The 27711-nt window shown below is 35.5% G+C and overlaps 1 protein-coding gene across 2 annotated transcripts in view; it reads left to right on the forward strand.

The window, feature by feature from the left end:
• Window positions 1–13555, forward strand: part of TAFA2 (TAFA chemokine like family member 2) — a 433970-nt gene extending 420415 nt beyond the window's left edge. For both annotated transcript variants that reach the window (XM_045828970.1, XM_045828969.1), the window contains exon 5: window positions 11307–13555. In XM_045828970.1, coding sequence (XP_045684926.1) covers window positions 11307–11318 — 12 coding nt within the window. In that variant the 3' untranslated portion in view covers window positions 11319–13555. The remainder of the gene's footprint in view (window positions 1–11306) is intronic.
• Window positions 13556–27711: the final 14156 nt, after the last annotated feature.

Consider the following 27711-nt stretch of genomic DNA (forward strand, 5'->3'; position numbering starts at 1 on the left):
TAATATTCTCTTTTTCCAATACATCATAGTTTAGTGGGAAAAACCAACAGGTTAATAAATAATCATAATATGATAAAATATGTAATAATAGAAGTATGGACAAAGTGCTGACTGGATGGATCACAGAGGCTTATGAAATATGAAGTGGTAACATTTCTTCTGACATTTAGAAGAAGAGTGTTTCAGGCAAAGGTAAAATGTACGTAAGGAAAAGGAGATACGAATGGGCATATAATGTGGTTGGAGTTGTGCCCCAGTGTCTCTGAGGCTTTGGGAAGAGGGAGAGATGAAGCTGGGTGCATTGAGGTCTAATCTTGCAGGACCTTCTATTTCTCCAGGAAGAATTTATATTTCTTTCTGTAATGGGACACTGTCATAGATTCACAGAGTTTTGTTTTCAAGACAATGGTGGCAAAGCAAAGGATGAATGTGAAAGACAAGACAAATCCAGGAGACAACGGAGGAGGTTACTGCAACTGTACAGACCAGAGGAAATCAAGGTGTCAGGACAGTGCCAGTGGGCAGAGAAGTGGGAAGAGATTAAAGAGAGGACTAGGGTCGAGAAGCTGATTAGAGATAAAGCACAAAGAGAAAATTCATGTTATTTTAAAAATATTCAGTGGGCATGTAGGAAATTAAAGAACATCAAGACTTTTCATGTTCTTGAACAACGTGAAGGAAATGGAGAACTAGAAATGTTAAGCGGTCTAGTTTTCCAGCTGCTCCACGCTGTCTCTCAGGGATGTGAAGCTCCTCCACATTTGCTCCACCCTCACCCTTTGTCTTCAGTTACGAGCGTCCATGGCAGGTCATGACATGAATCCACTTCATGACTGGGCTGGCTCTGATACATCTGGATAAAGTCAAGGAAACACAGTGACCAGAACTCCGAAGTCCTGCCCTTCTTCAGACTGACATTTTAGTCTTACACTTTCTGGTTAGGGAGAGGCCTTGGTCAGCAGTGATCAGAGAAAAGGGGTCTGTTCTGGTTGCTAAGATACTCACTTTTTTTTTCAAAATTGTGGATTACCTTTTTATATTATGATACTAATTTTATTCCTGCCATTAGTTTTAACCACCCTGAACTCACAAACTTATGTACAAAATGTTTTTCTTTACTTTTGATTCATATGACCAAAACCCTGTTATCTGATTCTAAATTACTAGGCAGTCCTCCATATAATTTTTGTTATTCACATATCATACTCTCAAATATTAAATTATTCCAATATTTGAAATTGAAATAATATATGCTTTATATAGTATCTGGAATACTTTGGAAAAGAGAAACCAGAAAACTTTTGAAAGTCTGTATTTGGGTGTCAAACTCATTTTCACTGGGGGCCACATCAGCCTTGTGGTTGCCTTCACAGGGCCAAAATAGTTTTAGGACTGTATAAATGTAACTACTCCCTAACAGTTAATGACTTAAAATTACATTTGGCCCTTTGAAGGCAACCACGAGGCTGATGTAGTCCCCAGTGAACATCAGTTTGACACTCCTGGTCTATATCTATAAAATATCATAAGTCACAACTGAAAAATATTGTGGATCTCACTCTGAGTGTTAATGAGGATTACACAATTGATGGTCAGAGAACAAGAAAGCTGGCTTGAGATGTGAATGCCAAGGGGTGCCTGGACCCCACTTATCAGCATTAAAGTGTGTATGAGTGAGGTTCACACTTTACCAAATCATAAATTACTATGTACACAGATGTTCGGGCAAGCCTATGATTGATGAAGGTTGCAAGTATTAAACCTTTCAATTCTGACTGAATATCACTACATAATATTGCTTCTACAATTATTTTACCCTTTTATGTTAAAACAACCGCCTCTTGTTTTCTGTGTCCTTTCTCCCTTGATTTTAATGAGCCTTTTTCTAAAGTTCATGCAGAAAGCTTCCCAAAGTAGTCTTGAGGGACACTATCCTTGTATTAATTTGTTATAACAGCAGTTTATTTTAGGTCCCACATATGGGTATATGTTTCTTTGAAATAAAAAAAATGTTCTAAGAGTTTATAATTTTTTAGGAAGAGAGTCAAAACTGTCCCCATGGTGAACTTTTCTGGAGGTAAAGGAAGTGTCTGTCTTGCTGTCTCTTATCCTAGTGAAATGTCCCTTCTCCCGGGTTTGCTTCCTGCAGTAATCTGTTGAATAGGGGAGTACCTTTCATGTGTTTGTTCCTTAGGCAAACGTGTAAAACTCTTCAAGTTCGAATGGAGTAGAAAGAGAAGGTTTCTGCTATGCCTGATGATAATTTTTGTGTACCTGCACTCAAAAAAATTCTGTCTCCACATTGGAGCACTAGTGTGGTGAATGGTGGTAGTATTGGTTGGATTCTAAGGAAGGGACAGAAGTTTTATGGAGGAGTGAAGATTCAGGCGACTCCAGAAATGAGTTCTCATCTTGGTTTATTTCTCACAGAGCAGCCAATGTGTATGTCATGTTACAGGGTTAACTGTAAACTACTCTTCCTTATGGTCGTCACAGGCATTCCAGGTGCCCCTGATTTCAGAGGAAAGATGAACTCCGTACAGTGTTAGGGATCAGAAGGCAAAGCCACTGACTCTGTGGTCAGTAAAGAAAGACACTGCATTACCTTTGGTTAAAAGAAGGGGGCATCATTCTTTGAACTGATATGATACATACATATTGGACAAATTGACTGCAAATAGCCAATATATCATTATCAGTGAACCTAATATTGTCACCTAGAATAGCCCTGCAGTTGACATATTGTTGTCCAAGAACAGGTAATGGATAATAGAAAACCCTGGTGTATCAGTGGACCTCTGTGAGTGTTCATTCTGCCTCTTAATTTGGAAATTAGCATGACCAATATCGAGCCATCAGGCTCTCAGTTTCCCTGCACTAAGTGAAGATTGGGTCCTTGTGTACTTGTCCATTCCTTCTTTAAAGTGCCCCACCATTGAATCTGCTGCCTCACACAAGCATCTCCGCAATTAGAAATAAAGATTCATAGTTTGATCAACTTTGGGAATTTGAGGCTACTAAATTTTGCCTACTATTACTTTTAGAAAGACCCTGAGAAGAATATATCTGGGAAATAGAAGGGGCAAAAAGCAAAAGCACCAACATATTAAATGTCACTGACCATGTACTTTCCTGTCCTTCAGAAATGCATTTAGTTTAGCAATTTACAGAAATGGATTTTTTTCATGGACCTACCACATATATAACAACTATCTCTAAACTTCGTTTTATGGGAAAAGATAGGAATGGAGAGAAGAGAGGATGTGCAACTTCGGGCATGGTCCTAGCTTTGTCTTCCAGAAACATGTTCTTTTTTGGACAGGTACCTCAGAGATACATTGTTACTAGAAACCATTTGTGTTTGTAACACAAACCAATCAGGAGGCTAAGAGAAAATGTTGCTTTCTTAGTTAATCTATGGTCTAAGATGAATTTCTTCCAAGTTTTAGCAATTCTTCTACCAAAACTCCATGTAACTTAAATCCAACTTTTAAGCACAATTTTTACTGTTTACCTCTGCTAGCCCTCAGATGTAGTGAATATGAAATTCTTGAGGAGTGTTACACTTGATCAGGCTTTGGCTTTTAAATTAAGGCTTAATGACAAAGAGTGGGTAAAAGCTATCAATTCAGATTACACCTTCACAAATGATAGGTGATTCTAAAACATGAACCTGATGTCACACTTAGCAGGTAAAGTACCTTTTAACCAAATTCAAAATCTCAACTGTCTCTCAACATGTGAACTATGCTGGTATATGGAAGAATATCTGTAAAAATCTATTGAGATTTCCTCAAAGCATTCAAAATAATCATTTCCTCTTTTTAAGGACTTTCTGACATTTCTAAAGGAAACATAACTGAACTCCATTTTACTGTTGTGTTTCAACGTTACCTTAATTTTGAGGGGTGAGTTATTTTCGACCTGAATAAACTGAAGTGTATGATGGGGGTCCAGGGGAAGAGAAGGACAAGGGACGTTTTAAGTTTCCTTATTGTCCCAAATGAAGTTTATTCACTACAAAAATTGATGTGAGGGAACGTTTTACTAGCAGCGAATGTCATGCAGAGAGGAATGTTGATCTGCTTCTGAGTGGGTGAATGCGCAGAGATGGCAGTGCAAGCAGTCGTCTGTTTTCGTGCGTCACGTAGGAGAGTTCATGGCAGGCGTGCTATACAGCTTTCAAAGTTCCAAGAAACAGTGCAGGTCCATCTGTTCGAAAGACTCGTTTGCATGCAAGATCTCCACGTGCACAGCATAGGAAGCCTGAAGCCATGGACAGATGTTGTGTTTGTGGTAAAAGCTCACTAGTTCTGCATTCTAATATGATGAGTAGGCTTTTTAGAAAAATGAAGTCTACACAGGGCATATACCACTGACGAACTTAGGAAATCAGGGCCAACATTTATCCCATTTGGAATTAGTGCTTCTTGAGAAAAGTCAGAGTCATTTGGGGGTAGAAGGGAATTAGAAGCTTACTGGGTTCCAATGGACTCACTTGGCAAGATATGAACCCTGGAGATTCAGAGATTTTTAAGTGACTTGTCCAAATTTCTAAAACTACTAGCAGGTAGTAACACTGGTATCAAACTCTTGTCAGGGTAAGGCCTCCTCTCTCTCTCTTCTCAGTTACGTTTGGTGTTCTGGTTCTCTCCAGAAATCCAGGAAGATTCTATGCCATTTTCTACTTCCATACTGAGTTCACCTAAATATAATTCGTTAGCTACTGAAATGCTCTCTGTTGTGTGAAATAACTATTGTCCCAATCACCTGAGGTTGTTAAGTTTTTAAAGAATTTATAGAACAGATAACAAGATCATTTAGTGGGAATGCTAACTCTAGCTGAAGTATTAAACAAATGACCTTTGGTGCCCCAAATGTTAAAATAAATGATTAAACCAATTTAGCACTAGTCTTTCTTAGGAAGGAAAATTAAACTGCAAATTTAATTGAAAATGCAAGGTTTCAGAGTCCATTGGAAGTACCCCATCATCATAAAAGTAAATTAGAGGCTTATTTTTTGTATAAGTGGGTATGTTTGTGGAGGTGATTCATATGTCATTAACCTGCAGTGCCTCATTTATACCTAAAAACTGCCCAGTCAGCTTACTATTGAGTGATTACCCAGACTGACAGGTGGCTTTCATTTTGTGACACTTCACTGTATGAGGGGCTCTAAGATAGGACAAGTGCATTCATGTGCAGTTATGGCCAACTCAGTGGCAGACTTTTCTTCAGCTTAAATGCAAAAACCTGCTCCTGCAGAGTAATGATGTTTTAATAGCACATTTAATGCACAAAATGTGAAGTAAGAGCTTAATTCATGTACTGGTAAGAGCTACATTAAAAAAAATACATTTGCAGTGAAGCAGCAAGTATATTCCAAGCAAGGAAAAACGCATTCACATCAACATTTAGGATTACGAAGGTATTCTATTCTTCCTTTTATCTTTATCGAGTAAGTGAAATCCATCTATTGGAATGTTTGAAGTGGTGCCTATTTGTGATATTATTAGCAAACCACATTGGGAAGATGGGACATGCACTGCATTTGAACCTGCCATCCCCTTTTGGAAATAGTATTCATTGTTTTTGCCTTCCAGTTGTTTAGATAAAATGTTCATCAGTCCAAAAGTAAATGTTTCCCTAATAACCTGGGTATCCTAATGAAAATTTAAACTTTTTAAAAATGAAATTGACTTGTAATGTTCATAATGCATTGTCTTCTATTATTGTGTGTATGTGTGTATGCAATCCATTTAACATTCACAGGAATGTAAATATTATTTGGTAGGTCCTCATAATAAGATTTTAATGAACACACTAAACAGAGAATATATTTTAAGATAATATAAAATAAGATTCACATTGATGCTGTGGAAATTTGGCAGTGATTTCACAATTTTATGTATACTGGCAAATAACTACTGAAGTTTAAAAAAACTCAAAGAAAAACAATATCAGAGCAACCATCAATAATGAATAAGGAAATTTACAAATCTGTATTTTGTTTTGCCATAATTATACATTGATTTTTATGCCTAAATAGTTAAAGTATAGTGCTAATTTCCTAAATATTTGTCCTGCATTCAAAGTCTAATGGCAGATGGTCCAGTACAAAGACAAAGAATTAAAAAGAATGGAGTGATGTACCTGTGGAGACTAGTAATGTATACTCAGAAATAATTAAGGGCAAACCCCAGGAATTTAGTGCATTTGCATTTCTAGAAATGTATGTATGTGAAGAATAGTTACTACTTTCATAGTGCTTACTATGTGCCTAGAACTGTTCTAAACACTTGAGCTAGTAACTTCTCAGCTCATACAGCTCTGTCACAGACATTAATATTATACCTGTTTCACTCAAGGTCATGTGCTGATTTATCAGTAAAACTGAGCTTAGCTTAGCTTCAAGATACATCCTTTCTACCCACTACCCTCTGTCACCTTGTCTAAAAAGACAATGTCTCTCCCAAAGTTGGCCAAAAGAGTGGTGCTTCATTCTAGATACATGCTTTTATCATTGACAAGAATATGAAAAGATATAATTGCATGATCAGTTACAGTAAGACACAGAAAATTAACTTTAAGTCAGTATTTGTAGAGAAATAAGAAGTAATGTCCCCTCCAATACGTATCCCATGTAGTATCTTTTGTGTCTTTCATTGGGAATTACTACTGCTACCACCTCTGAATATTTAAAAAGCATTTAGCTAGGCAGACACATTCAAAAATTATCTGATTTAATTGCAGTAGCAAACATATTGGGGCTAATAATTCCATTGTCCTATTACACATGGGGAGACTAAGGCTCAGGGAGTTTAAATTATTCAGCCCCACAGTGTTAGAAAGTTATACAAGGCAGGTATCTGCACTCAGGTGCTTTTCCTGCAGAGCCCTCGCTATTTGTCCTTGTGTCCCTCACCATAATGTGGCATTTCCCATTCTATTTCCCAATATGGTGATAACCTCCTCAGCAGGGTTTAAACAGGGGGGAAAATTAGACTCCATAAATATAATAGTCTTAAAAGCTTTATAAAAGCATCTTTTACATGTGGGGGACAAAACAGTTTCTCAAATTTCCTTCCTTTTGAGTCTTTTTTCATTGATCTTTTAACTTGAAGGTAAGCAGTGGATATTTCATAATGCTCAAAATATAAAATGAGAAATGTATAAAATAGTTGAGTTCACTTGATGTGAATTTAACCAATATTACAGATGCCATTTACCTGATTTTATTTTTTCAAATTGGTGATTTACCTATACATTTAGTATACAATTAAAAGACATGATCCCAGTATACTTTTTTTTGAGAAATCTAATCAGGACCCTGTATGTCACAGGTGGCGAACACAAGGCCCATGGGCCAAATCCAGCCCTCCATCTTGTTTTATCCCACCGGGCACCTTATTTCTACCTGGCAGCAGCACCAAGCTCTTGCTTAACTGTTAAGGAGTAGTTACATTTATACAGTCCCAAAATTATGTTCGGCCCTTTGAAGGCAACCACAGGGCTGATGTGGCCCCCGGTGAAAATGAGTTTGGCACTCCTTCTATATGTAATAGATTGGTTGGACAGGGAGAAATAAATGGATGCTGTCATCTTAAAGAGTTAGTGCTTTCTTTTTTAATGTTAGCAGATTAGCGTCTTCATCCTGGTGAACCATTACCAAGATAATTTTGTGCTTGTGACTAGGAAAGGTATTATTTTATTATTATTGTTATTATCATTATCGCATTTTGCATGTGTTCAGCAGCCAAATAGATTCACTTAACAATTGGTTGGTGTGAAGTACACACAAATAACATTTACATAAATGAGAATGGCTGTGTAAAAATATTGCCTTTAGGAAGGCAGATTTACTGAGATGGTGGTTATAGCGTATGAAGCTCCAGGCATAACCGTGATTGTGGAACCATTTCCCTCCCTCGTGCAGTTTTTTATGTCTATTGCCCTCAGAACTAGAAGACAGTGCATTCGTGGTAGCAAATGTTATTTCCCATCCTGTAAAACTGGTTTTGTTACAACTTCCTGCTTTTAGTCACTGAAAACTTGCTAAAAATCTTCCTTAGAAGGTAAAACTTTTACTATTTGGCCTCTTCCAAGAGAGATGGCTTGAGTGAAAAGAAGGTAATATTTAGGTTCTAAAAATAAGGTAATGCTTAACTTTGTGTGTGAAAAATTACTTTTAAGTGAGAAAAAAATTTAAACATTGGATTGCATTAATATTGCTCAGGCAACTCTTCAGTATCAGGAAGTGCCAGTTTATAGTCTACCAAGGGTCAAGTGACATTGGTACCCCCGCCCCACTGGCATGCCAAAATTTAAACTCTAGTCAGTTGGCCTTATTTAATGAGTGTATAAATCAGAAAAAGGTTGTGATTTTGTGTGTTAAATTTTAGACAGGAATTTTATTTTAAAATGTTATTTGGTTCTTACATATTAGGTGATGAAAATTTGGTGATAACATACCTCTATTCAAAATCATGTTCTGTGAATTTTTAAATCTTTTGTTTTGCCATTTCATTTGGTACAAAATCTGGAGGTTGTCGGGGAGAGTACTGATACGTGTTCACATTTATGCTGCATTGAAAAGGGCAAGTCATTACTTAGCCTTTGTTTGGATTCCACAAGTTCCCCAACTGTAACTTGTCTGTTAGTGTGATCCTTTCAATCTATTTTTTAAAGAAGGTAATTATTTTTTTTAAGATTTTATTTATTTTTAGAGAGAAGAGAATGGAGGGAGAGAGGGGGAGAGAAACATCAGTCGGTTGCCTATCGCATGCCCCCAACTGGGCACCTGGTCCACAATCCAAGCATATGAGGGAATTGAACTGGTGACCTTTTGGTTCACAGGCTGGGACTCAATCCACTGAGCCACACCAGCCAGGGCTCAATCTATTTTTAGTGGTTCACTTGTCAAAGATTTATGCAATTGAAAAAAAAACTCTAAAACTTTTGTTTTTATAGTACTTCAGTCACCAAAGCTAGGTGTTTTCATAAACATTATAATATTTGATCCTCACAGCACCCTGTAAGGTTAACAGGGCTATCCCCTGTCTACATATAGAAAAACTGAGGGTTCCAAAGGTTGCATGACATATCCATCCTGAATAGTATTACTGCCACACTGACCTGAATCCAGAATGCTGAGCTACATGGTCTTGTGATTGAAATCAGGCAGTTTGCAGAAATCAAATCTAACACAATTGTCCACTTTCATCTGATATTAGAAATAACTTATTCAGTACTCTTAATCTCATAAAATGTGCTAGAATATTTGCAGTATTAATAGACTAGGAATATTTTGTAAAATTAGAGTGTGAAAAATTGTCTTAATTATGTTTCAATCCATGCTTATTTAAACAAATACTTCTTTTAGTTAGGTTTCAATTTTGGTTTTCTAGAGATTATTTTAGCTGATAGAAACTTATTGTAATAAGAATGCATACTTATGATATTTCTGATGGTATAGGTGGTATAATTATATGTGTTTATGTGTTTATATATATATATATATATATATATATATATATACTTATGTTTTGTCTACTGAGATGGAGAAAAATTTGTTTTGTGTGCATAAACCTTTGGTATTGTACAGTCAGTTTGGATGTCTACTTGAGTGGGGTAAAGGAGGAAAAATGGGACAACTGTATAGCATAAACAATAAAATGTTAAAATGCAAAAAATAAAACTATTTGAAAACAAAGCTTTAACATATAAGTAGTTGAGAGAATCACTCTGCATATTTACATGAAGCAGCAGAATGAAATACTTGGCTTAGCTTGGAATAAAAATATAAGAATGCATCTACCATACCCACTAGTAGATTACTTAGAAACTGGGCTTGAAATGACTCAGAGGACATGCCTCTCATTTTCACAGCCAACACATGACCCCCCAGGTGCCTGTGCTGAATCCTTGCTGAGCTATCTGTTCTCTCACAATCTCTTTTCCTCTCTGTATCACTTCCTCTTTCCCTGTCCTTCCAAGGACTAGTTTTAGAAATATGTGTAGTCTTATATTATGCTTCAGAGTTTTTCCTACTCAGGATTTTCAGAAGAAGCTGGTGGATCTTTCTCTGCCACTGGAAATCAAAGATTTTTTAAATTAATGTTTATCAAGAAAGCTTACAATAATAAAGATTTTGTATTTTTCACAATGATCAGAATGTACATAGAAATAGACCTATTCCCTTCCCATGTTCTTCTTACACTGACACTCAACCTGGAAGCCACTCCTGTATAAAATAACCACTGAATGGGAAGTTGCTGCCCTACCTAAGACCCCCCCGCCGCCAAGCTCCTACAACCTCTGGAGGGCAGGGGGCCCTTTATGTATGTTTGTAAACTTCTGCCTCAATTCAATTCTTCCCAGAGTTCCTCTATTCATGGGACTAAGACATTTCCAATACACAGGCAGCAGCTCCCTCCTGAGTAATAAGAGCTGACTGGAGAGACAGGTACGATGGCTGCCTATGTGCAGAAAGTACATTTTTGAATTTTACATCTTTCTTTTTGTGGTAGAATTTGAGACTAGCTCTGGTAGAACAAAATCTAGAGCTAGCTTTTGTTTGTTTGATGTTTCTTTTTCATAGTTGATCACTAAAACAATAGAACAAAGGAAAAGAGAAATAGCCTTTCTGTAAGTGATTCATGAAAGGACAAGTTACTATGTCAACTAATGGAAGAAAACCAAAGTATCCACAGTAATTTTTTAAGAATGCTGTTTTTGTTATAACGATTCCTCAAAATGAACTGTTAGGCAACTCTAAACACCCTCATGAATAATTAACTTTCCTGAAATGAGTCAAATAAGCCCTCAGTTTTTAAACCATTTCAAGAATGGATTTTATGGAGCCAGTTCCCAAGGGCTTTCTTGACAATGTGGTCTAACTACATTCCTGTGCACAAAGGTCTTTCTTCACTGGGGCCTGGCATGATGCATTTATAGTCTCTGGATTGTGTCCACCAAGCCACTGCAAAGCACGGGAATTCCAGGCTCTTCCTTGGGCCTGACAGGGGCAGCTTCACCAGTTAAGATCTTCCTGGACACAGTTGGAGTCATTTAGATAATTGTACAAGTGGCTCTAAAAATGCTGTGAAGAAATAAAGATAAAAATATGGGTGTATTTTCTATAAGCTGGAAACATCTGAATATGGTAGTCTTTTAAGATTCAATAATTTAATAGAGTACATACCAGCATTTTGAATTACATATTAATTTCTAATAGTAAATTGTGTTTGGAGTTTTAAGATTATAGTTGTTTTGTGAAATGATTATATTTTCTTCTTCCTTTGTAGGTAACCCATTAACCAAGGATAAATCAAGTGATCCTCAAGGCTGATTACATTGAACATATGCATAGAAACTTAACTTCTGAGGTGATCTTGAAGGAAGATTTTTTATACTGCTCAGAAGAGGCACTCCAGACTCTTATTTCCAAGGGATTTCATGGCTCGTAATCAGCATTTTCTTGAAATCAAGACTTTTAAAAAGTCGGACATGAACTTCTATGTCATGAAGAGTTCATCAGATTTGAACTGTGTTCAGCTTGTAAAATTGCACTTGCTAAAAGAATCTGAAGTCGCCATCTGAAGAGCTGGTGTTTCTGGGTGATGTCAGAAACACTTGCCTTTTGGGCCCTTGGCTCCAAATGTGACTGCTTTTCTTGTTTCTGAAAGTCTCCCAAGTTCACTGGCCTTCTGTCATGGATGTGTTCCCGGGTCTGGTCCTGTGTTCGGTGGCTAGTGGGACTGTATATGGCTTTAGTGACATTTCCTTTACAAACTTCTTCTCCAGCATGGCGTGGACTGAGATAATTTTATTTGTATCCTAACCTTGGAGCTCTGAAAGCCTATCTGTTTTAACATCTTAAAGTTGCTTTTGTTAAAGGAATGGAAAAATATATCCAGTGATAATAATTATTGTTGGCAAGTAATAGTTACCTGAATACATCAATCACATAAGAATGTATAGACTAGCTGACATGTTTCCCCAAGGCTAACGCACTACTGCAGCTCTCTGTCAGTCAAATAGGTAGTAGTTAAAACTGAATTACCCTTTTCATTACATACTATTTTGTACCTCTAGAGCACTCTCCCTTTCCATTCTTTTAGAATGGGCTTTTTTTTTTCTTTCCTTTTTATGTTTCCTTTTTTCCTTCACAGAAATCAGCAGTGAGCAGTCAAGTACTTAGGTAGCCCTCAGTTTCAAAAATTGCCAGGGATGCATGTGGGTTTCTGATTTCTTAGCTTGGAAGTTATTTTCTTCTGATATTTTTTTAAACTATCCTTTCTATCTCATTTGAGAAGACTGTCTCTTGCTCAATCCCAATGACTGTTTGAATGCAGTTCATTCAGTCTGTTGATAAAATAGATCGTTCATTTTCCTTGGTCTCGATATTATAAATATTTGCTTATAGTTGTCCCATCTGAACAATTTCTTAGTTCTGTTTTTACCCACATTTTTTTAGTCATTTTAACATTTGTGGTTTTCAGTTCTACCAGAAAGTTTTATAAATATTTAAAGGCCTTAAACATGTATGTACATTTTTTCTTAAGTTATTACAGAATGTATAATTTTATACATTTATTTTGTTTCATTTATGAAGTGAGGGGAGAGAAGAATGGAAATTGCAAAGCCATTCTGTAATAATGTTGTATAAACTTCGTTTGAAGGAATGTAAACAGAGGGATTTTCTGTGTTCTATTCATCTTAGACTAATGGGAAGATACTTTGGAAATCATCCTATTAGCAGTTCCATTACATAAGAGAAGGTGTGGACATCTTTTGTATTTCTGAAACTTACTGACATGGGCAATTAGGTATACGTTGGTTTCCATAATGGAGGCTGAGACAGCCTGGAGACCACTGGTCTGTTAGTTGGTAGCAACTTTCAAAGATGGATACGTTACCTAGAATCTTTTCTGGGCAGAATAATTAAAAGTGTTAAAGTTTGTTAGAAATTAAATTTGTAAAGAATGCTTTTGACATTGAACTAACATATACTGCCCTACGAGTCAATGAAATGACTTCTTCCTTTCATTTTAATTATGCATAAAACTAATTAGATGGTCCACATGGATTTTGCAATGGTTCAATAGTGTATGAACTCGAAGACAGGAATAATAGTTGTGCTGGAGTTTCTGCATTCATTATATCATTAATATACTTGGAACAAAGAAAAAAACCCATATTATTTTGGAAATTATGAATTTGTCCTAGGTTTGTTTGAAATTATAGATCATGCCTCTCATTTATTAAACTATGTCCTTTCAAACAACACTGAAAATTCTGTATTATATATAAGTGTATATCATGCATATCAATAGAAAAAAATAAATGGAATTTCAAATATACTAATTAGATTATCCCCAATAGATTAATGTTGTGACTATTCAGAAAAGGTTAATAAAATTGGGATATAAAATGGACTCTCTTTCATGAACTATATTTGGAAACTCTGTTCTCTAGTGTTTTATTTTAAAAGCACTTCAGTTACAATTGAGGAAAACCTCTGAATTCATGTGGAAACTGACAAATTTTTCAATCTTTTAAAATAAAAAATCCATGGCAAATCTCACCATTTATACAGGTGTCAATATTTGATAGCTTAAGATTCACAAGAACTTATGAAAATAGCACAGGGACTCTGAGTACCCTTCTCTCATCCCCCAGTGATGACATCTTATGAAACCACAGTATCGTCAACCAAGGATTTGACGTTGGTACAATAATACTGTTAACTCAAATACAAACCTTATTCATGTTTTACCAGTTTTCACATGTGTTTTGTATGTGCTTATGAGTGTGCATGTGCTCTTACCCTTTTTGAGCAACTTGATAGCTAGCCACTGTAGTATGCCATGGTGTGGGTTAGGGTATGAGAGTATGCATCAGTGAGTAACTAACTCATTGGTCTGTGATAACTTTTTGAGGTTCTCTGTTTTTGGAATAACATCTTATAGCTTTATTTTACTTTATGTTTATATATCCCTGTTGCCTTAACATGAAAACTTCCAGTTTTAACACAAGGCAGTACATTTTATGATTTTAAGTTTGGTATCAGATGGTTTTACTAGGTAGGAGAAGATCTAAGAATTTGTGTCTATGGCTGAGTGATCCTGTTCTTTATTTGCATGGGAAAGTCTTTTGCTACTATACAAGACTATACAGGTGAATTGTGACTTGATGCATGATAGCCGATAGAGTAATGATTAGACTTTTCAAAAGTTTTAACTATTTTCTCACTTTTATAGTTGATACATCAACCTGAAAAAGCAATATATTCAAAGATATCAAATAGTATTTTTCATCATCCAGCCTTTCTCCTTTTGATTAACTCTAGTTGAGAGAATTAGATGGATAGCAGACACTTTGTTTCCAGAAACTGAAAAGTTGGGGAGACATGTACTGGACCTCTCCTGCTCCCCGTACCTACACAGAGAAATCATAGGGCATGACTACCTGTATCAAGGTAAGAGTTGGCCTGTCTGCCTTCCTTTTCTTCTGTTCTTCCTTTCTCCCTTCCTTCCTTTCCTTTAGTTTTGTATATAAAATGCTTTGAAATGCTTGAAAAAGAGTATAGGTACAGATTTCTTCTTCATTGCATTGACCTGTACTGTGTGACACCATAAAAAGTAGTGTAGTGTATTATCTGGCATTTAATGCACCGTCATTAAATTCTTACCAGGCACAAGCATATGAGATATTTGACTGTATTGAACTTTGGAGTTAGCTGAAATTTAGCCTTAAAAATGGCCTTTAAATTCAGCTCAGTAAATATTTTTCAGCTCCCTGCATATGTACTATGCTAACCAATAGAAAGTGGATACAGAGAAAACTTATATTTCATATTTCTTTTGACTTTTTCATATATGTTTTTCTTCATTATACTGCAAATTACTAAATAGTATGGACTATGTCTTAAGTATTCTTTTCTGGAAGGTCCTATCTGTTATACAAAATGGTTGAACTTTATTCTGTAAGTTATATGAGCAGGGCAATGCATGTTCAAAGTTGTGTTTTATAGATTTTAGCAAAAATGTGACTGAAAGTCATAAGAGAGACTGTGAGCTTGAAGAAAAATGAGAGAGGATTGAAGTAATCCAGGGAAGAGCTACTGTGGGCCTGAGTTGGGCTATTACACTAAGGAGAATGTGAAACAATGGGTATCAATCCTGACTGCAATTTAAATTAGTTGAAGATACTAAAAGTTATCCATGCTGCTAGTCTACCCTCTATGATTCTCTTAATCTGGGATTAGAGTCTGGGCATGGGTATGTTTTTAAAACCTCTCCAGGTGATTCTAATGTGTTTTTCGGGTTAAGAACCACTGATTAGGTTTCACCAAGGTAGAAATCAGGAGTTGAGTGAAAAGATCAGATGAGTGAAAGGGAGATTGGAAGAAAGTTCTGGAAGGTTCTGAACCTACTAAAATGGGATAACAGAGTTTCAGTTAAGTAAGATGAAAACCTGACTGAAAAACAGAGTGTCAAATGGAGACAATGAGTTTATTTTTTAAGCATATTGAGTTTGAAGTGCCAATGATATGTTCAAAAAGGTCATGGCAGATAAGAAGTGAATAGGTTTTATTTGATTTGTAATGAGAGATTATTGTTGGCCTTGAAAAGAGCAGTTTCAATGAAGTGCTTATTGTAAAACTGAGATTTCAGTGGGTGGGAGAATGAATGACAGATTTGAAAGTAGAAATAGTTCAGGTAGACTTCTTGTTCACTGGGGATTGAGAAAGAAAAGTTAGGGTAGTGGTTATGTAGGTGAGGCAGAATTGAAAGAGTGGAGTTTTCTTAATATAGGAGAGATAAATAAATGCTAATATATGCTGCAAGAGAAAGAGAAGAATGGGATTAAAAATTCAGGAATGAAAAAACATTGATAAAGGCTGTGGTATCCTCATAATGTATAAGGCAGGGGTGTCAAACTCATTTTCACTGGGGGCCACATCAGCCTCATGGTTGCCTTCAAAGGGCTGAATGTAATTTTAACTCCTTAACAGTTAAGGAGTAGTTGCATTTTTACAGTCTTAAAATTATTATTCCTTATAGTATAAGGAATAAGCAGGGCCAAATCCTGTAGAAAATCTATTGAGATGTGAACAATGAAGAGGCACTTGATGTGTAAGTCTTCGGTGGCCTTCCCCAGAGCAGTGTTGGTACACGTTAGACCCTGAGTCACGGAGCGGTTGTTGGGGTTGATTAGTACCTGAGTGAGTTTCCACTTGTACCAATGCTACTCAGACTTACAAAGTTAATGATTCCAAGATCACAAATAGATAAAGAAGAGAAAAATTAACTTAGTGTCTCAGTTTCCTTATTTATAAAATCAAAATACCTCACAGGATTGTTTTGAATAATTAATGAATATATATAAAGTGCTTAGCATTGTATCTAGCACATAGTAAATATTTACTAAATGGTGGTTCTTCAACTGTGAAAGATGTCACAGTTCTGTTTGCTCTGTAATCATGTAAAATCATAGTGATAGAAAATAATGCATATGATATAAAAGGAGTTGGACCCTGCTGGTATAAGTGTTAAATGGAAGAAGAAAGTATAGAGGCATTACATTTAAATCATCTTTTTTCTCCCTAAAATTGAGTGGCTACAGGTAGGTAAAAGAGCAACCTTACTGACAGGCTAAGTAAAGAAATATCTATATCTATATCTATATCTATATCTATATCTATCTATCTATCTATCTATCTATCTATCTATATATATATATATATATATATATCTATTTCTGACAGGAGAGGACAGAACAGGTTATAGGATGGGTGGAAAGATTTGGCAGAAAGTGAGAAAATGAGGAAGAAGTGACGAATGAACATCCCGGAAGAAGAAGAAATAGGTGGTGTGAGAATATTAAGTGGAAGTGTTAGTGTGGGTGAAATAACATTTCTTCTGTGAGACTAATGAACAAAGATGAGTGAAGTAAAGAGAAATTTAAAATTGAGGCAAGGGAAATGGTGCTAGGGGTGTAGGATGAGGAATAAGAAGAGATCTATTAATTCAATAACAAAGATTTTTATTTTCCTTCCATGTGCGAAGAAATGTATTAGATGCAGGAAAAATATTAAATGGTAAGCTTTACCTACTTTTTAAATGGTATCATTCTGCTATTTAGCTTAAGAATCTTCAAATAAATCCCCCAGATCACTAGGTAGCATAGCAGCCAGAGGGCGAGGGTGAGGGCGAGGAGACAGCTGAAATTGTAAATGGGGAAATTGAACAGGGAGGTCCAATACTTCCCCAAAAAGCCTATTGACTTGATGAGGGTGGGCCATATTAATAATTAGAACCTCAGTAATGCCTGAGTATGCTATAGAAGGACTTTAACAACTAGTTTATGTTCTTTATTAAGGGTTTATGTTTGATTTTTAATTTAAAATGGGGTTTTCTGTTATTGTGTTTGTTCATAAAAAGGTTTATTAGTGTGTGTATCAGTTCCCCACTGCTGTGTAATACACAACTCCAAAAACAGCAACATAAAATAATAATCCTCAATTATTGCTCCCCAGTCAGCTTGGGGGTCCCACTGCTCTTGTTGGGCTCACATCTGTCTGCTGGTAGCCATGACTGGGCAGGCAGTGCTGAATTTCTCTGGACTTTCTCACATGTGTCTGGGGTATCTGGCTGAAAGCTGATTGCAGATGATCTAAGCTGTAACAACTGGGTTACTACTGAGTGGTGTCTTGTCCTCCACAAGGCTGGCTTGTTCTCATGGCAGAAGAGGCAGGATTTTGAGAGAATGAAGACAGACAGGCTCAGGCTCCTAACTGACACACGCTCACTTCAGCTACATTCTCTGGCCAATTAAGTCACAAAGGTAGCTCAAGTGCTAGGGGTGGAGAAAGAGACTCCCCGCCTCTTGATGACAGTTGACAGATAGAAGAAAGAAAAATTGGGGCCATTTTTCAATCACTTATCTAGTGACTTTTACTAAGTAGTTTTACTCAATACAATATAAAATTCAACAAACTGTGCCTGCTTTTCTGAGTAATATTTTTAATCCTATTATGATTTTGATACTCATCAACTCTAAATTCTCCAGTGGTCCCCCATTGGTGTCCTCATATGTAACCTATACTCTGTATCAGACATAAATGGCATTCTGCCATCTGACCCCTGCTCACTTCTTCATGCTCCTGATGCCCACAGGGTGCCACTAACCCCGTCACACCCAAGTCCTTGTTTGTAGTTCTTAGAACATGCTCTGCTTCTACAAACACTTCTTTTGTCTCAAGCTGGACTAGCCTTCTTTATCTTATCCTAGCTTTCCCAATCAGCTCTTTCTCATACATGTAAGTTTAAATTATTAAATTCTATTAATATTTCTACCATATAGTGGATACACAGTGAGATGTAATCATAAAATTATTATTGGTAAAATAGTTTTGAAACAGTCTTTCTAAAATCATACTGTCAAGAAAGACTTAATTCAGGATTCTCCAAAGGTTAGGTTTTACTAAATATTTAATCTTTGCTATATGTATTTTCTGTTGATATTTTATAGTTGAATTGAAAACATTTTATATAGATTCTTTTTTAAAGCTGCTTGTGAGGAAATGATCTGTATTCCATTCTGAAGTCCTCTTTTTATTTGTTTGTAAAATTATATAAGGCAGAAAAAATACTTTAGTTTTCCTTCAGAAGGTTTGCCTTAGCTCAGTCTCCTCTGATGCCCACGGGTAGACTTAGGTGACTTTTCTCTGTGTTCCCAATGCTGCCCTTTGTAATGCTTCTTTGTCTGCTGTCTAGCTAACTTCTGCAATTCCAGTCTTTTCCTCTCTGTAATCTGACTGAGTAACAGAGCCTGGAATGCAGCAGGCAACCAAGGCATTGCTTATTAAATGCATCATCATTCCATGATTTAAATGCACTACCTAGGTACACTAACTAGTAACTGAGTTTGTTTCTTGTTGACTGACTTATTCCTAACACTGAAAAGCTGAATGTCAGCTTCTAGAAAACATTCTGGCCAATGGAACATGACTGGGATTTGTAGTGCAAATGTCATGTGAATCTTTTTTTGTTTTCTGGCTGATAGTTTAATCTCTCATGCTATGCATCAAGAATGTCATAGCTAAACAATCTGAGGAATTAAATGGCTTCTCCTAATTTGCATGCTGCTAAGTAGCAGAAAGGTACAACCTAATCACTGTTGTCAGTCTTTGCTGGCTCATTCTCATGGAAAACATTATCTTTCATTTAAGAAAACAAAACTTTGAAGCCATAGGAAAATACTTAAATTACAATTTTAAAGTTGTTTTTTCTGCAATATATAACTTATTGATATTTCATTCTCAGACATTTCAATTATTTTACTAAAAATTTCAACAACATTGGTCAACTTTTATTTTCACTTTCAATGTTTTCTTTGTGGATTTCTTCTCTGCTTTTACAAAATTGATTTTAGAAATGTTTTAATTCTATGGTGTTCCTTCATGATAGCTAATGATGTATGTTGCCAAGGCCTCTAAACACTAATTAAGACACTTAAATATTTTTGTTGGCTTAATTATTTCTTGTAGCATTCCTGATGATGTTATGTAATTTATTTGACCCTCATTTCACCTCTGACTAAACCTTAAGCCTCTTTTCTTGCCTGGTAATTCCTACTTAGTTTTCAAAAGTTAAAATGGCCCATTTTCTTTTTTAAAAGACTCATTACAGTATCCAGTTTCAAAGAGAACCATTAAGCAGTTGTGAAGGGAGGGTGTGAGATATCTCTTTGTGTCTCTTACAGGTGTACTGAGAAAATACTTGAGAATGGATTATAGATAATCACTTCACAAAGAGCTTTGAAAAATCCAATTACAAGATTTCTAATTTAAGTAGAAAAATGGAAAAAAAAGTTTTAGGCTCACATAAATATAATATGCTATTTTGCAGACTATCGAGTCCATCTTGGGAGCTGAGCTGTGGGAGGACTTTGTAATAGTGCCCCGTAACATGATTCCACAGATAGCATTATGATGAATCTCCTGTATGTGTTCATTTAATTTCAGGGGTTGCTGCGCTAAACAATAAACCAAATTTGAGAGGCTGAGTCTAGATATATCTTGTCACTTTCTTTCCCGGTCAGTTCAATCAAATGTCATTCTGTTCCATTGAATATGGACAGCATGAAGTTTCAAGTGAGAGAAAATTCAACCTGAGTGACAGATTTCCTCTTAAAGTTACTTTTGTTTGATTTCATTTTTGTTCATCTTTGCTGTGAAACCGCACAATGAAATGGAAATCGGGACATCAATTCTACTGCTGCTTGCTGCTTCTGACTTAGGCTTTTGGATCAGTGAAACTAGTCGCTTCGTATGTGCCTCATGGGGTTGTACAAGTCGGGCACTGCAGTTCTAGGGAGCATCATTTACAAACACCACTGTGTGAATGTCAGCCCCTAGAGTTGTGCCGAGTGCCTCTGGCACAGCTGTACACAGAGGCTCTGCTGAGTCTCCCCATTGTGAAAGGGTATTTGCCTCCTGCTTGGTTTCCAAGGAATATAGCAAATAAGAGTGATGGAAGTTTTTGATTTATGATTTAGGCACTATATGAAGGCAATATATGAAGGCATTGCAGGGAATCGGACCATGAACTGATAAGGGTGTGACCTTAAACAAACAAATTACTGAACCTCGTAGAACTTCAATTTTCTCATCTGTGAAAGATAAATAATAATATCTTGCTGCCCAGGACTACTGGAAAGATTAAGTGAAAGACTGGTTAATTCTCTGCAAAGTTAAATCAGCTAGGCAAATATGTTCTATCATTATTATCATTATTAGAATGTGCCAGAGAAGACACATGGTCTTTGATGCTTTGGTGAAATCCATCTAACCTTTTTTTTTATCAGTGACAGCTCTAACATTACATTGTTAATTAAAATAAGGTCACATCACACTGTGGTTCTTACAAGTTTTTAACATTGTAACACATAGAAACACACATCTTTGAAGCGTTCATTGGTTTAAGTGAACATTGCATTTGTGTGGCATTCTTATGCTAGCCTGAGCATTGAATTATATTTGATCTTCTCACTCCTAATTATAAATGAGATTATTTTTCTTCAAAAGGTCATCTTTAAATCAGTTAGCAGTATGGTTTTAAAGACAAAATTAAAATGGTAGCTTGTTTATTTAAGTATTCACTTCACAAACATTTACTTGGAGATGACTATATGTTATGTAGTTTTAAGTTTACAAACTTTAACTCATTTAATCCTCACAGACTCTTCATGTAGGAGGTACTATTATTGTCTGTGCATGAGGTACTACTATTGTTTTGCATGATGGGAAACTGAAGCAGCAGTGGCCAAGTAATTTGCCCCAGTCACATAGCTAGTAAGTGGTAGAGCAGAGTTCCTAGATTAGAATACGCTGCCTTTTTGTGCAAAAATCCAACCAGTGTTCTTTCAGTCTGTGGAAATCAGGTCTGCATTTACTGTCCCTGGTCTTCAGTGCTTCTACATTATTCACGATCACTCGATAATTAGCATCTGAGAACTTAGTGCTGCAGTCTCTGAATTGTCTCAGTAGTTCTGAGAGATGGTCTGTGTGAAATGGAGGCATGAGTCTACTAAAAATCTCCCAATATATGCTTCTGATGCCTTCTTGTTTACATTAATTAACCCTCAGCCTTAGAGAGTGATTCTTTGGGGGAAAGTAGGCAGAAATAAAATAGAAATTAAGGAAAGATATTTTAAAACACACCTACTATAACACTGGACCTTTGATTTATTTAATTTTACTGGGTTGGCCAAAATGTTCATTTCGTTTGTTCCATATGGTAGCTCTAGTAGTCCTTAGTTGTCTTTAGCTTCATTGGAAACAATTTTGTTAGATTGTATTGTGACAGCTGTCATATCAGCCTGAATTAAAAAAAACTTATCAAAATTGGTGAATTTTTGTGCAGCCATTTTAATATTGAAGACAGAAGTAGATATACAATTTGACATATTATGCTTTATTATTTCAAGAAAGGGAAAAACACAACTGAAAAGCCAAAAAAGATTTATGCAGTTTATGGAGAAGGTGCTGTGACTGATCAAATATGTCAAGAGTTGTTTGCCAAGTTCCTTGGTACTATTGACATTTTGGCCAAATAATTCTTTGCTGTGGGTCTGTCTTATGCATTAGAAAAGGTTCAGCAGCATCCCTGGCCTCTACTCACTAAAAGCCAATAGTGGGAGTTAGCTCACATGCTCAAAATATCCAAATCAATGAAGTTATTGGTAAAAATGATAGCATGTGTCTTTTATTTTACAGAAAATACTAAACAGACTTTTTGGCCAACCCAGTATTTGATAACTATAGTCATACTAGAGTGTTTGTAGTAATCACTGTGACTTTATAGGGGGCCTGAATTCAGAGATATAACTATCTCAGGACTACAAAATCAGTTAAGTGAAAAAGCTGAATTCCAAATCTAATTCTTTACAAACTCCAAAATACTTATACTTTCCTTTATATTTTGCAGTATCCACTCAAGCACCATTTAACATATCAGCATCTCACCAAAACAGATACATTTTGGTTTTCTTTTAAGAAAAATGAAAGAGGTTATTTTGTTTTCCAAGAATGTCCTGCGTGTCCCAGTTCTTGATGTCCACTTAAATTTATACAAATCTGTACTATACAAATCTTTATTTACCAATGTCATCTTTTACACATATCTTTTATTTATTTTTTGTGGACATGCAGTATATTAGTCATATTACAGTGGGGGGCACCAATGGCAGCAGGTTGGTGCAAGAGAAATATATCTTTTTTTTTAGGTATTTGTAACTCACAGAGCTTTCCATATAGCCACATCAATATTTTCAGGTAAATTCTTCTACCCCATTTTGAATTGTTCAGTCATTCTTGAATCAACTTTTCTTTTAGTCTATAGGGATCAAACAACATCTTTGATTAAGGATTCCTCAAAATAAGCTTTGATCTACTCCAAAACAGACCTGAATCTTTTTACTATATTTAGAACTAATCCACTCACTCTGGATTCCTTTGAAACACAAAACGTGAGAATTGATTGGAGTTTTGAGTGTTGCTTTAATGTAGAATCATAATTATTGGGATTAAAAACTTACAGTGGTTGGCTAATTTTTTTTCCCCCCATGGGGGCTCTCCTTGAAAGATAATGATTATTTAAAGTAACAGGAGGCCATTCTATTTTTTAAAAAACTGGATTCTGATTTTGTAGGTGCAATAAGGCACATATAAGATCCTAACCTAAGATCTGTTATCATTTCATTTGGATCTATAGTAATTTCTTACATGATAAATTTATAAAATAAAATATATTAAAATATTTAATCAAAGATTAATGCCCAGTTAAATAATTAAATAGAATTAGAGATATACTATTTGAAGACTCAAACAAAATTATAAATAAAAGAGGATTCATTTCAATAGATACCACAAAATACAGGTCCAGCAGAAGTAACACCTGCATCGGTGTGGTTGGTAGGGTATAATAATTTATAGTTTTAATGTGAACATTTCACCTAAAATGTCATATGGTATGCTTGAGTGCAATATTGTTATGTTACAGAATTACATGCTTATGATTTTGTAATAAAATTTTTTTAATAGCAGGGGCATTATTTATGCCAGACCCTGTATGTAGGATCATAAGAGACTAATATGAACAATTATATAACAACCAATTGGACATGTAGAAGAAATGGATCAATCCTAAAAACACAAAATCTACCAAGACTGAAATGGAAAATCTGAACAAATCAATACTATAATTAGATTGACTCAGTAATCTAAAAACCTCCCCAAAAACAAACAGGGAGAAGTTGGCTTACTGTTGAATTATAACAAACATTTAAGGAAAAGTTAATACAATCCTCAAACTCATCTGAAAAAAGAAGAGGAAGAAATGCTTTCAAACACATTTTACAAGGGCAACATTACCCCAATAACAATACCAAAAAAGACAATACTAGAATAGAATAGGCCAAAATACCCGATGAACATAGATGCAAAAAAAATCTTAACATATGTTAGCAAACCAAATTCAACAACACATTAAACCATGGTGTGTGACCATGGATCACACACCACGGTCAAGTGGAATTTATTCCAGGGATGCAGGAATGGCTTAATATTCTCAAGTTAATCAATGCAATACACATGAACAAAATTAAGGATAAAAATCAAAATTATCTCAAGAAATGCAGAAAAAGCAAGTGATAAAATTAAGTATTCATTCATGATAAAGCCTCTCAACAAAATGGATTTAGAGGGAACAAACATACTTCAACATAATAAAGGTCATATATGACAAGCCCATAGCTAATATCATAATCACTAGTGAAAAGTTATAAGCTTTTCCTGTAAGATGAGGAATAAGACCAAGATTTCTATCACTGTTTTATTCAACCTAGTACTGAAGTCCCAGACAGAGCAATTTGGCAAGAGAGAGAAATAGAAACCTTCCAAATCAGAAAGGAAGAAGTAAAACTATCTCTATCTGCAGATAACATCATATTATATATTGGAAATCTTAAAGATTCCACTATAATTAATATATTCAGTAAAGTTGCAGGAGACAAAATATACAAAATTAGTTGCATTTTTACATACTAACAACAAACTTCTAGAAAAAGAAATTAAGAAAAATATCCCATTTACAATTGCATTAAAAAGAATACCTAGGAATTAACTTATAAGATGAAAGATACATATATAAAAACTATAAGACAATGATGAAAAAAGTAGTAATCAAAACAGCATGGTACTGACATAAAAGCACACACATAGATCAATGGAACAGAATAGAGAGGCCAGAAATAAACCCACACCTTTACTGTCAATTAATATTTGACAGAGGAAGCAAGTACATACAATGAACTAAAGATAGACTATTCAATAAGTAGTGTTGGGAAAATTGGACAGATATGTGCAGAAAAATGAAACTAGATCACCTCCTTATACCACACACAAAAATAAATTCAAAGTGGATCAAAGACTTAATGTTAGACCCAAACCATAAAAATCCTAGAAGAAAACAGGCAGAAAAATCTCAGACATTGGTCATCACAATATTTTATCAGATATATCTCCCCAGGAAAGGAATATAACATTAAAGATAAACAAATGGGACTATATCAAACTAAAAAGTTTTTGCACAGCAAAGGAAATCATCAGCAAAATAAAAAAGACAACTCACAGAATGGGAAAACATCTTCACTGATACATCTGATAAGGGGTTAATAAGCAAACTTTATAAAGAACTTACAAAACTGGACACCAAAAAAGCAAACAACCCAATTAAAAAAAGGTCAAAGGACCTGAGTAGACACTTCTCCAAAGAAGATATACTGATGGCCAATAGACATATGAAAAGATGCTCAACATCACTAGCTCTCAGAGATGAAAATTAAAAACCACAATGAGATATCCCCTTATACCTGTCAGAATTGCCATCATTAATAAAGCAACAAACAAATGCTGGCAAGGATGTGGAGAAAAGGGAACCCTTTTACTCTATTGGTGGGAATGCAGATTGGTGCAGCCACTGTGGAAAGCAGTATGGAGACGTCTCAAAATATTAAAAGTGGATCTGCCTTTCAACCCAGATATCCCACTTCTGGGAATATATCTGAAAGAACCCAAGAACATATGCACCCTTTTGTTCATTGAAACATTATTTACAATCACCAAGATATGGAAGCAGCTCAAGTGTCCATCAGTAGATGAGTGGTTAAAACTATGGGACATTCACACAATGGAATACTACTCGGCTGTAAAAAAAAGAAGAAAATTTTACCCTTTGCAGTGGTATGGACCTGGAGAAAATTATGTTAAGTGAAATAAGCCAGTCAGGGAAGGACAAATACCATATGATTTCACTTATATGTGGAATCTAATGAACAAACTGAATTAACAAGCAAAACAGACAGACTCATAGATGGAGAGCAGATGACAGGTACTGGTGGGAGGAGGCGAGGGGTTGGAGGGATTGAGCAAAAAGGAAAAAGGACTCATGGACATGAACAACAGTGTGGTGATTGTAGTGGGGAGAGAGGTATAAGGGGGCTGAATTATAATGGAAAAATACACTAAAGATTAAATAAAAAATAAAATCTAAAAAGTATTGCTAATTAAAATTAGGACCCTTCGAATTGGTAGTTCCACAATAGTCATGGGGATGTAAAGTACAGCATAAGGAATAGAGTGGATAATATTTTAATAACTATATAGTACCAGGTGGGTACTTGAAATATTGAGGGGTACATATTATAAAGTATATGATTGTCTAATCACTATGCTGTATACCTGAAACTAATACAGAATAATATCAAATGTAAACTGTAATTTAAAAATAAAATCTAAAAAATACATAACAAAAACGACATAAATGGAAAGATATTTCTTGCTTATGTACCTGAAGAATTAATATTATTAAAGCAATCCATACTACCTGAAGCAATAACAGATCCAGTGTAATCCCTATCCAAACTCCAATGTCATTTCTTATAGAAACAGAATAACCAATTCTAAAATTTCCATGGAATCACAAAAGACCTTGAATAACCAAAGCAATCTTGATAAAAAACAAAGCTGAAGGCATCACACTTTCTGATTTCAAACTATATTACATAGCTATAATATTCAAAGTAGTAGGATATTGGCGTAAAAATAGACACATAGATCAATGGAACACAATACAAAGTCTAGCAACAAACCCATGAATATATGGTCAATTAACTTAGGACAAAGGAGCTAAGAACAGTCGGTTGGGAAAGGGTAGTTTCTTCAATAAATGGTGCTGGAGAAACTAAATAGCCACAGGCAAAATAATGAAACAGGATCTCTGTCTTACATCATATTCAAAATTCAAATCAAAATGGATTATGATTTTACCTCATAACAATAAAATGCTAGAAGAAAAGTGGGTAGGCTCTTTGACATCAGTCTTGACAATGATTTTGTAAGCTTGACATCAAAGGTAAAGGCAATACAACTAAAAATTAAAAAGCGGGATTGCATCGAGCTTAACGACTTCTGCCAGAAAAGGAAGCTATCAACAAAATGAAAAGGCAACTGTGGAATGAGAGAAAATATTTGCAAATCTTATACCATTTACTCTTGAGGAATGCAGGGGTTAGGGGCACCAATTCCTTATGCAGTTGGGAATCTGTGTATAACATTTGACTCACCCCAAACTCAGTAATCCCTCAATATCTGTGGGAGATTGGTTCTAAGATCCACCACAGATATCAAAGTATGTGGGTGTTCAAGTCCCCTATATAAAGTGGCATTAGATCCATACATATAGTTGGCCCTCTGCATCTCCAATTCCTAACTGTGATGGAAAATACTGTTTGGTAAAAAATTCACATGTAAGTACACTGGCACAGTTCAAACCCATGTTCTTCAAGGGCAATCTGTATATGATTAGGAGTTACATTCAAAATATGTAAAGAATTCATACAACTTAATAGCAAAAATCAAACTGCAATTTAAAAATTGGAAGAGGAACTGAATAGACAACTTTCCAAAGAAGGCATTCAAATGGCCAACTCGTACATGAAAAGGTTCTCAACGCCAGTAATCCTCAGGGAAATGTGAATCAAACCATGGCAAGATACCACCTCACACTTGTTAAAATGGTTATAATGAGAATGGCAACAGATAACAAGTGTTTGCACGGATGTAAAAAAGAAAACCCTTGA

The sequence above is a fragment of the Phyllostomus hastatus genome, unplaced genomic scaffold, assembly GCF_019186645.2.
Source record: "Phyllostomus hastatus isolate PE091 unplaced genomic scaffold, TTU_PhHast_1.1 phas_scaffold_93, whole genome shotgun sequence".
NCBI classification, from domain to species: Eukaryota; Metazoa; Chordata; class Mammalia; order Chiroptera; family Phyllostomidae; genus Phyllostomus; species Phyllostomus hastatus.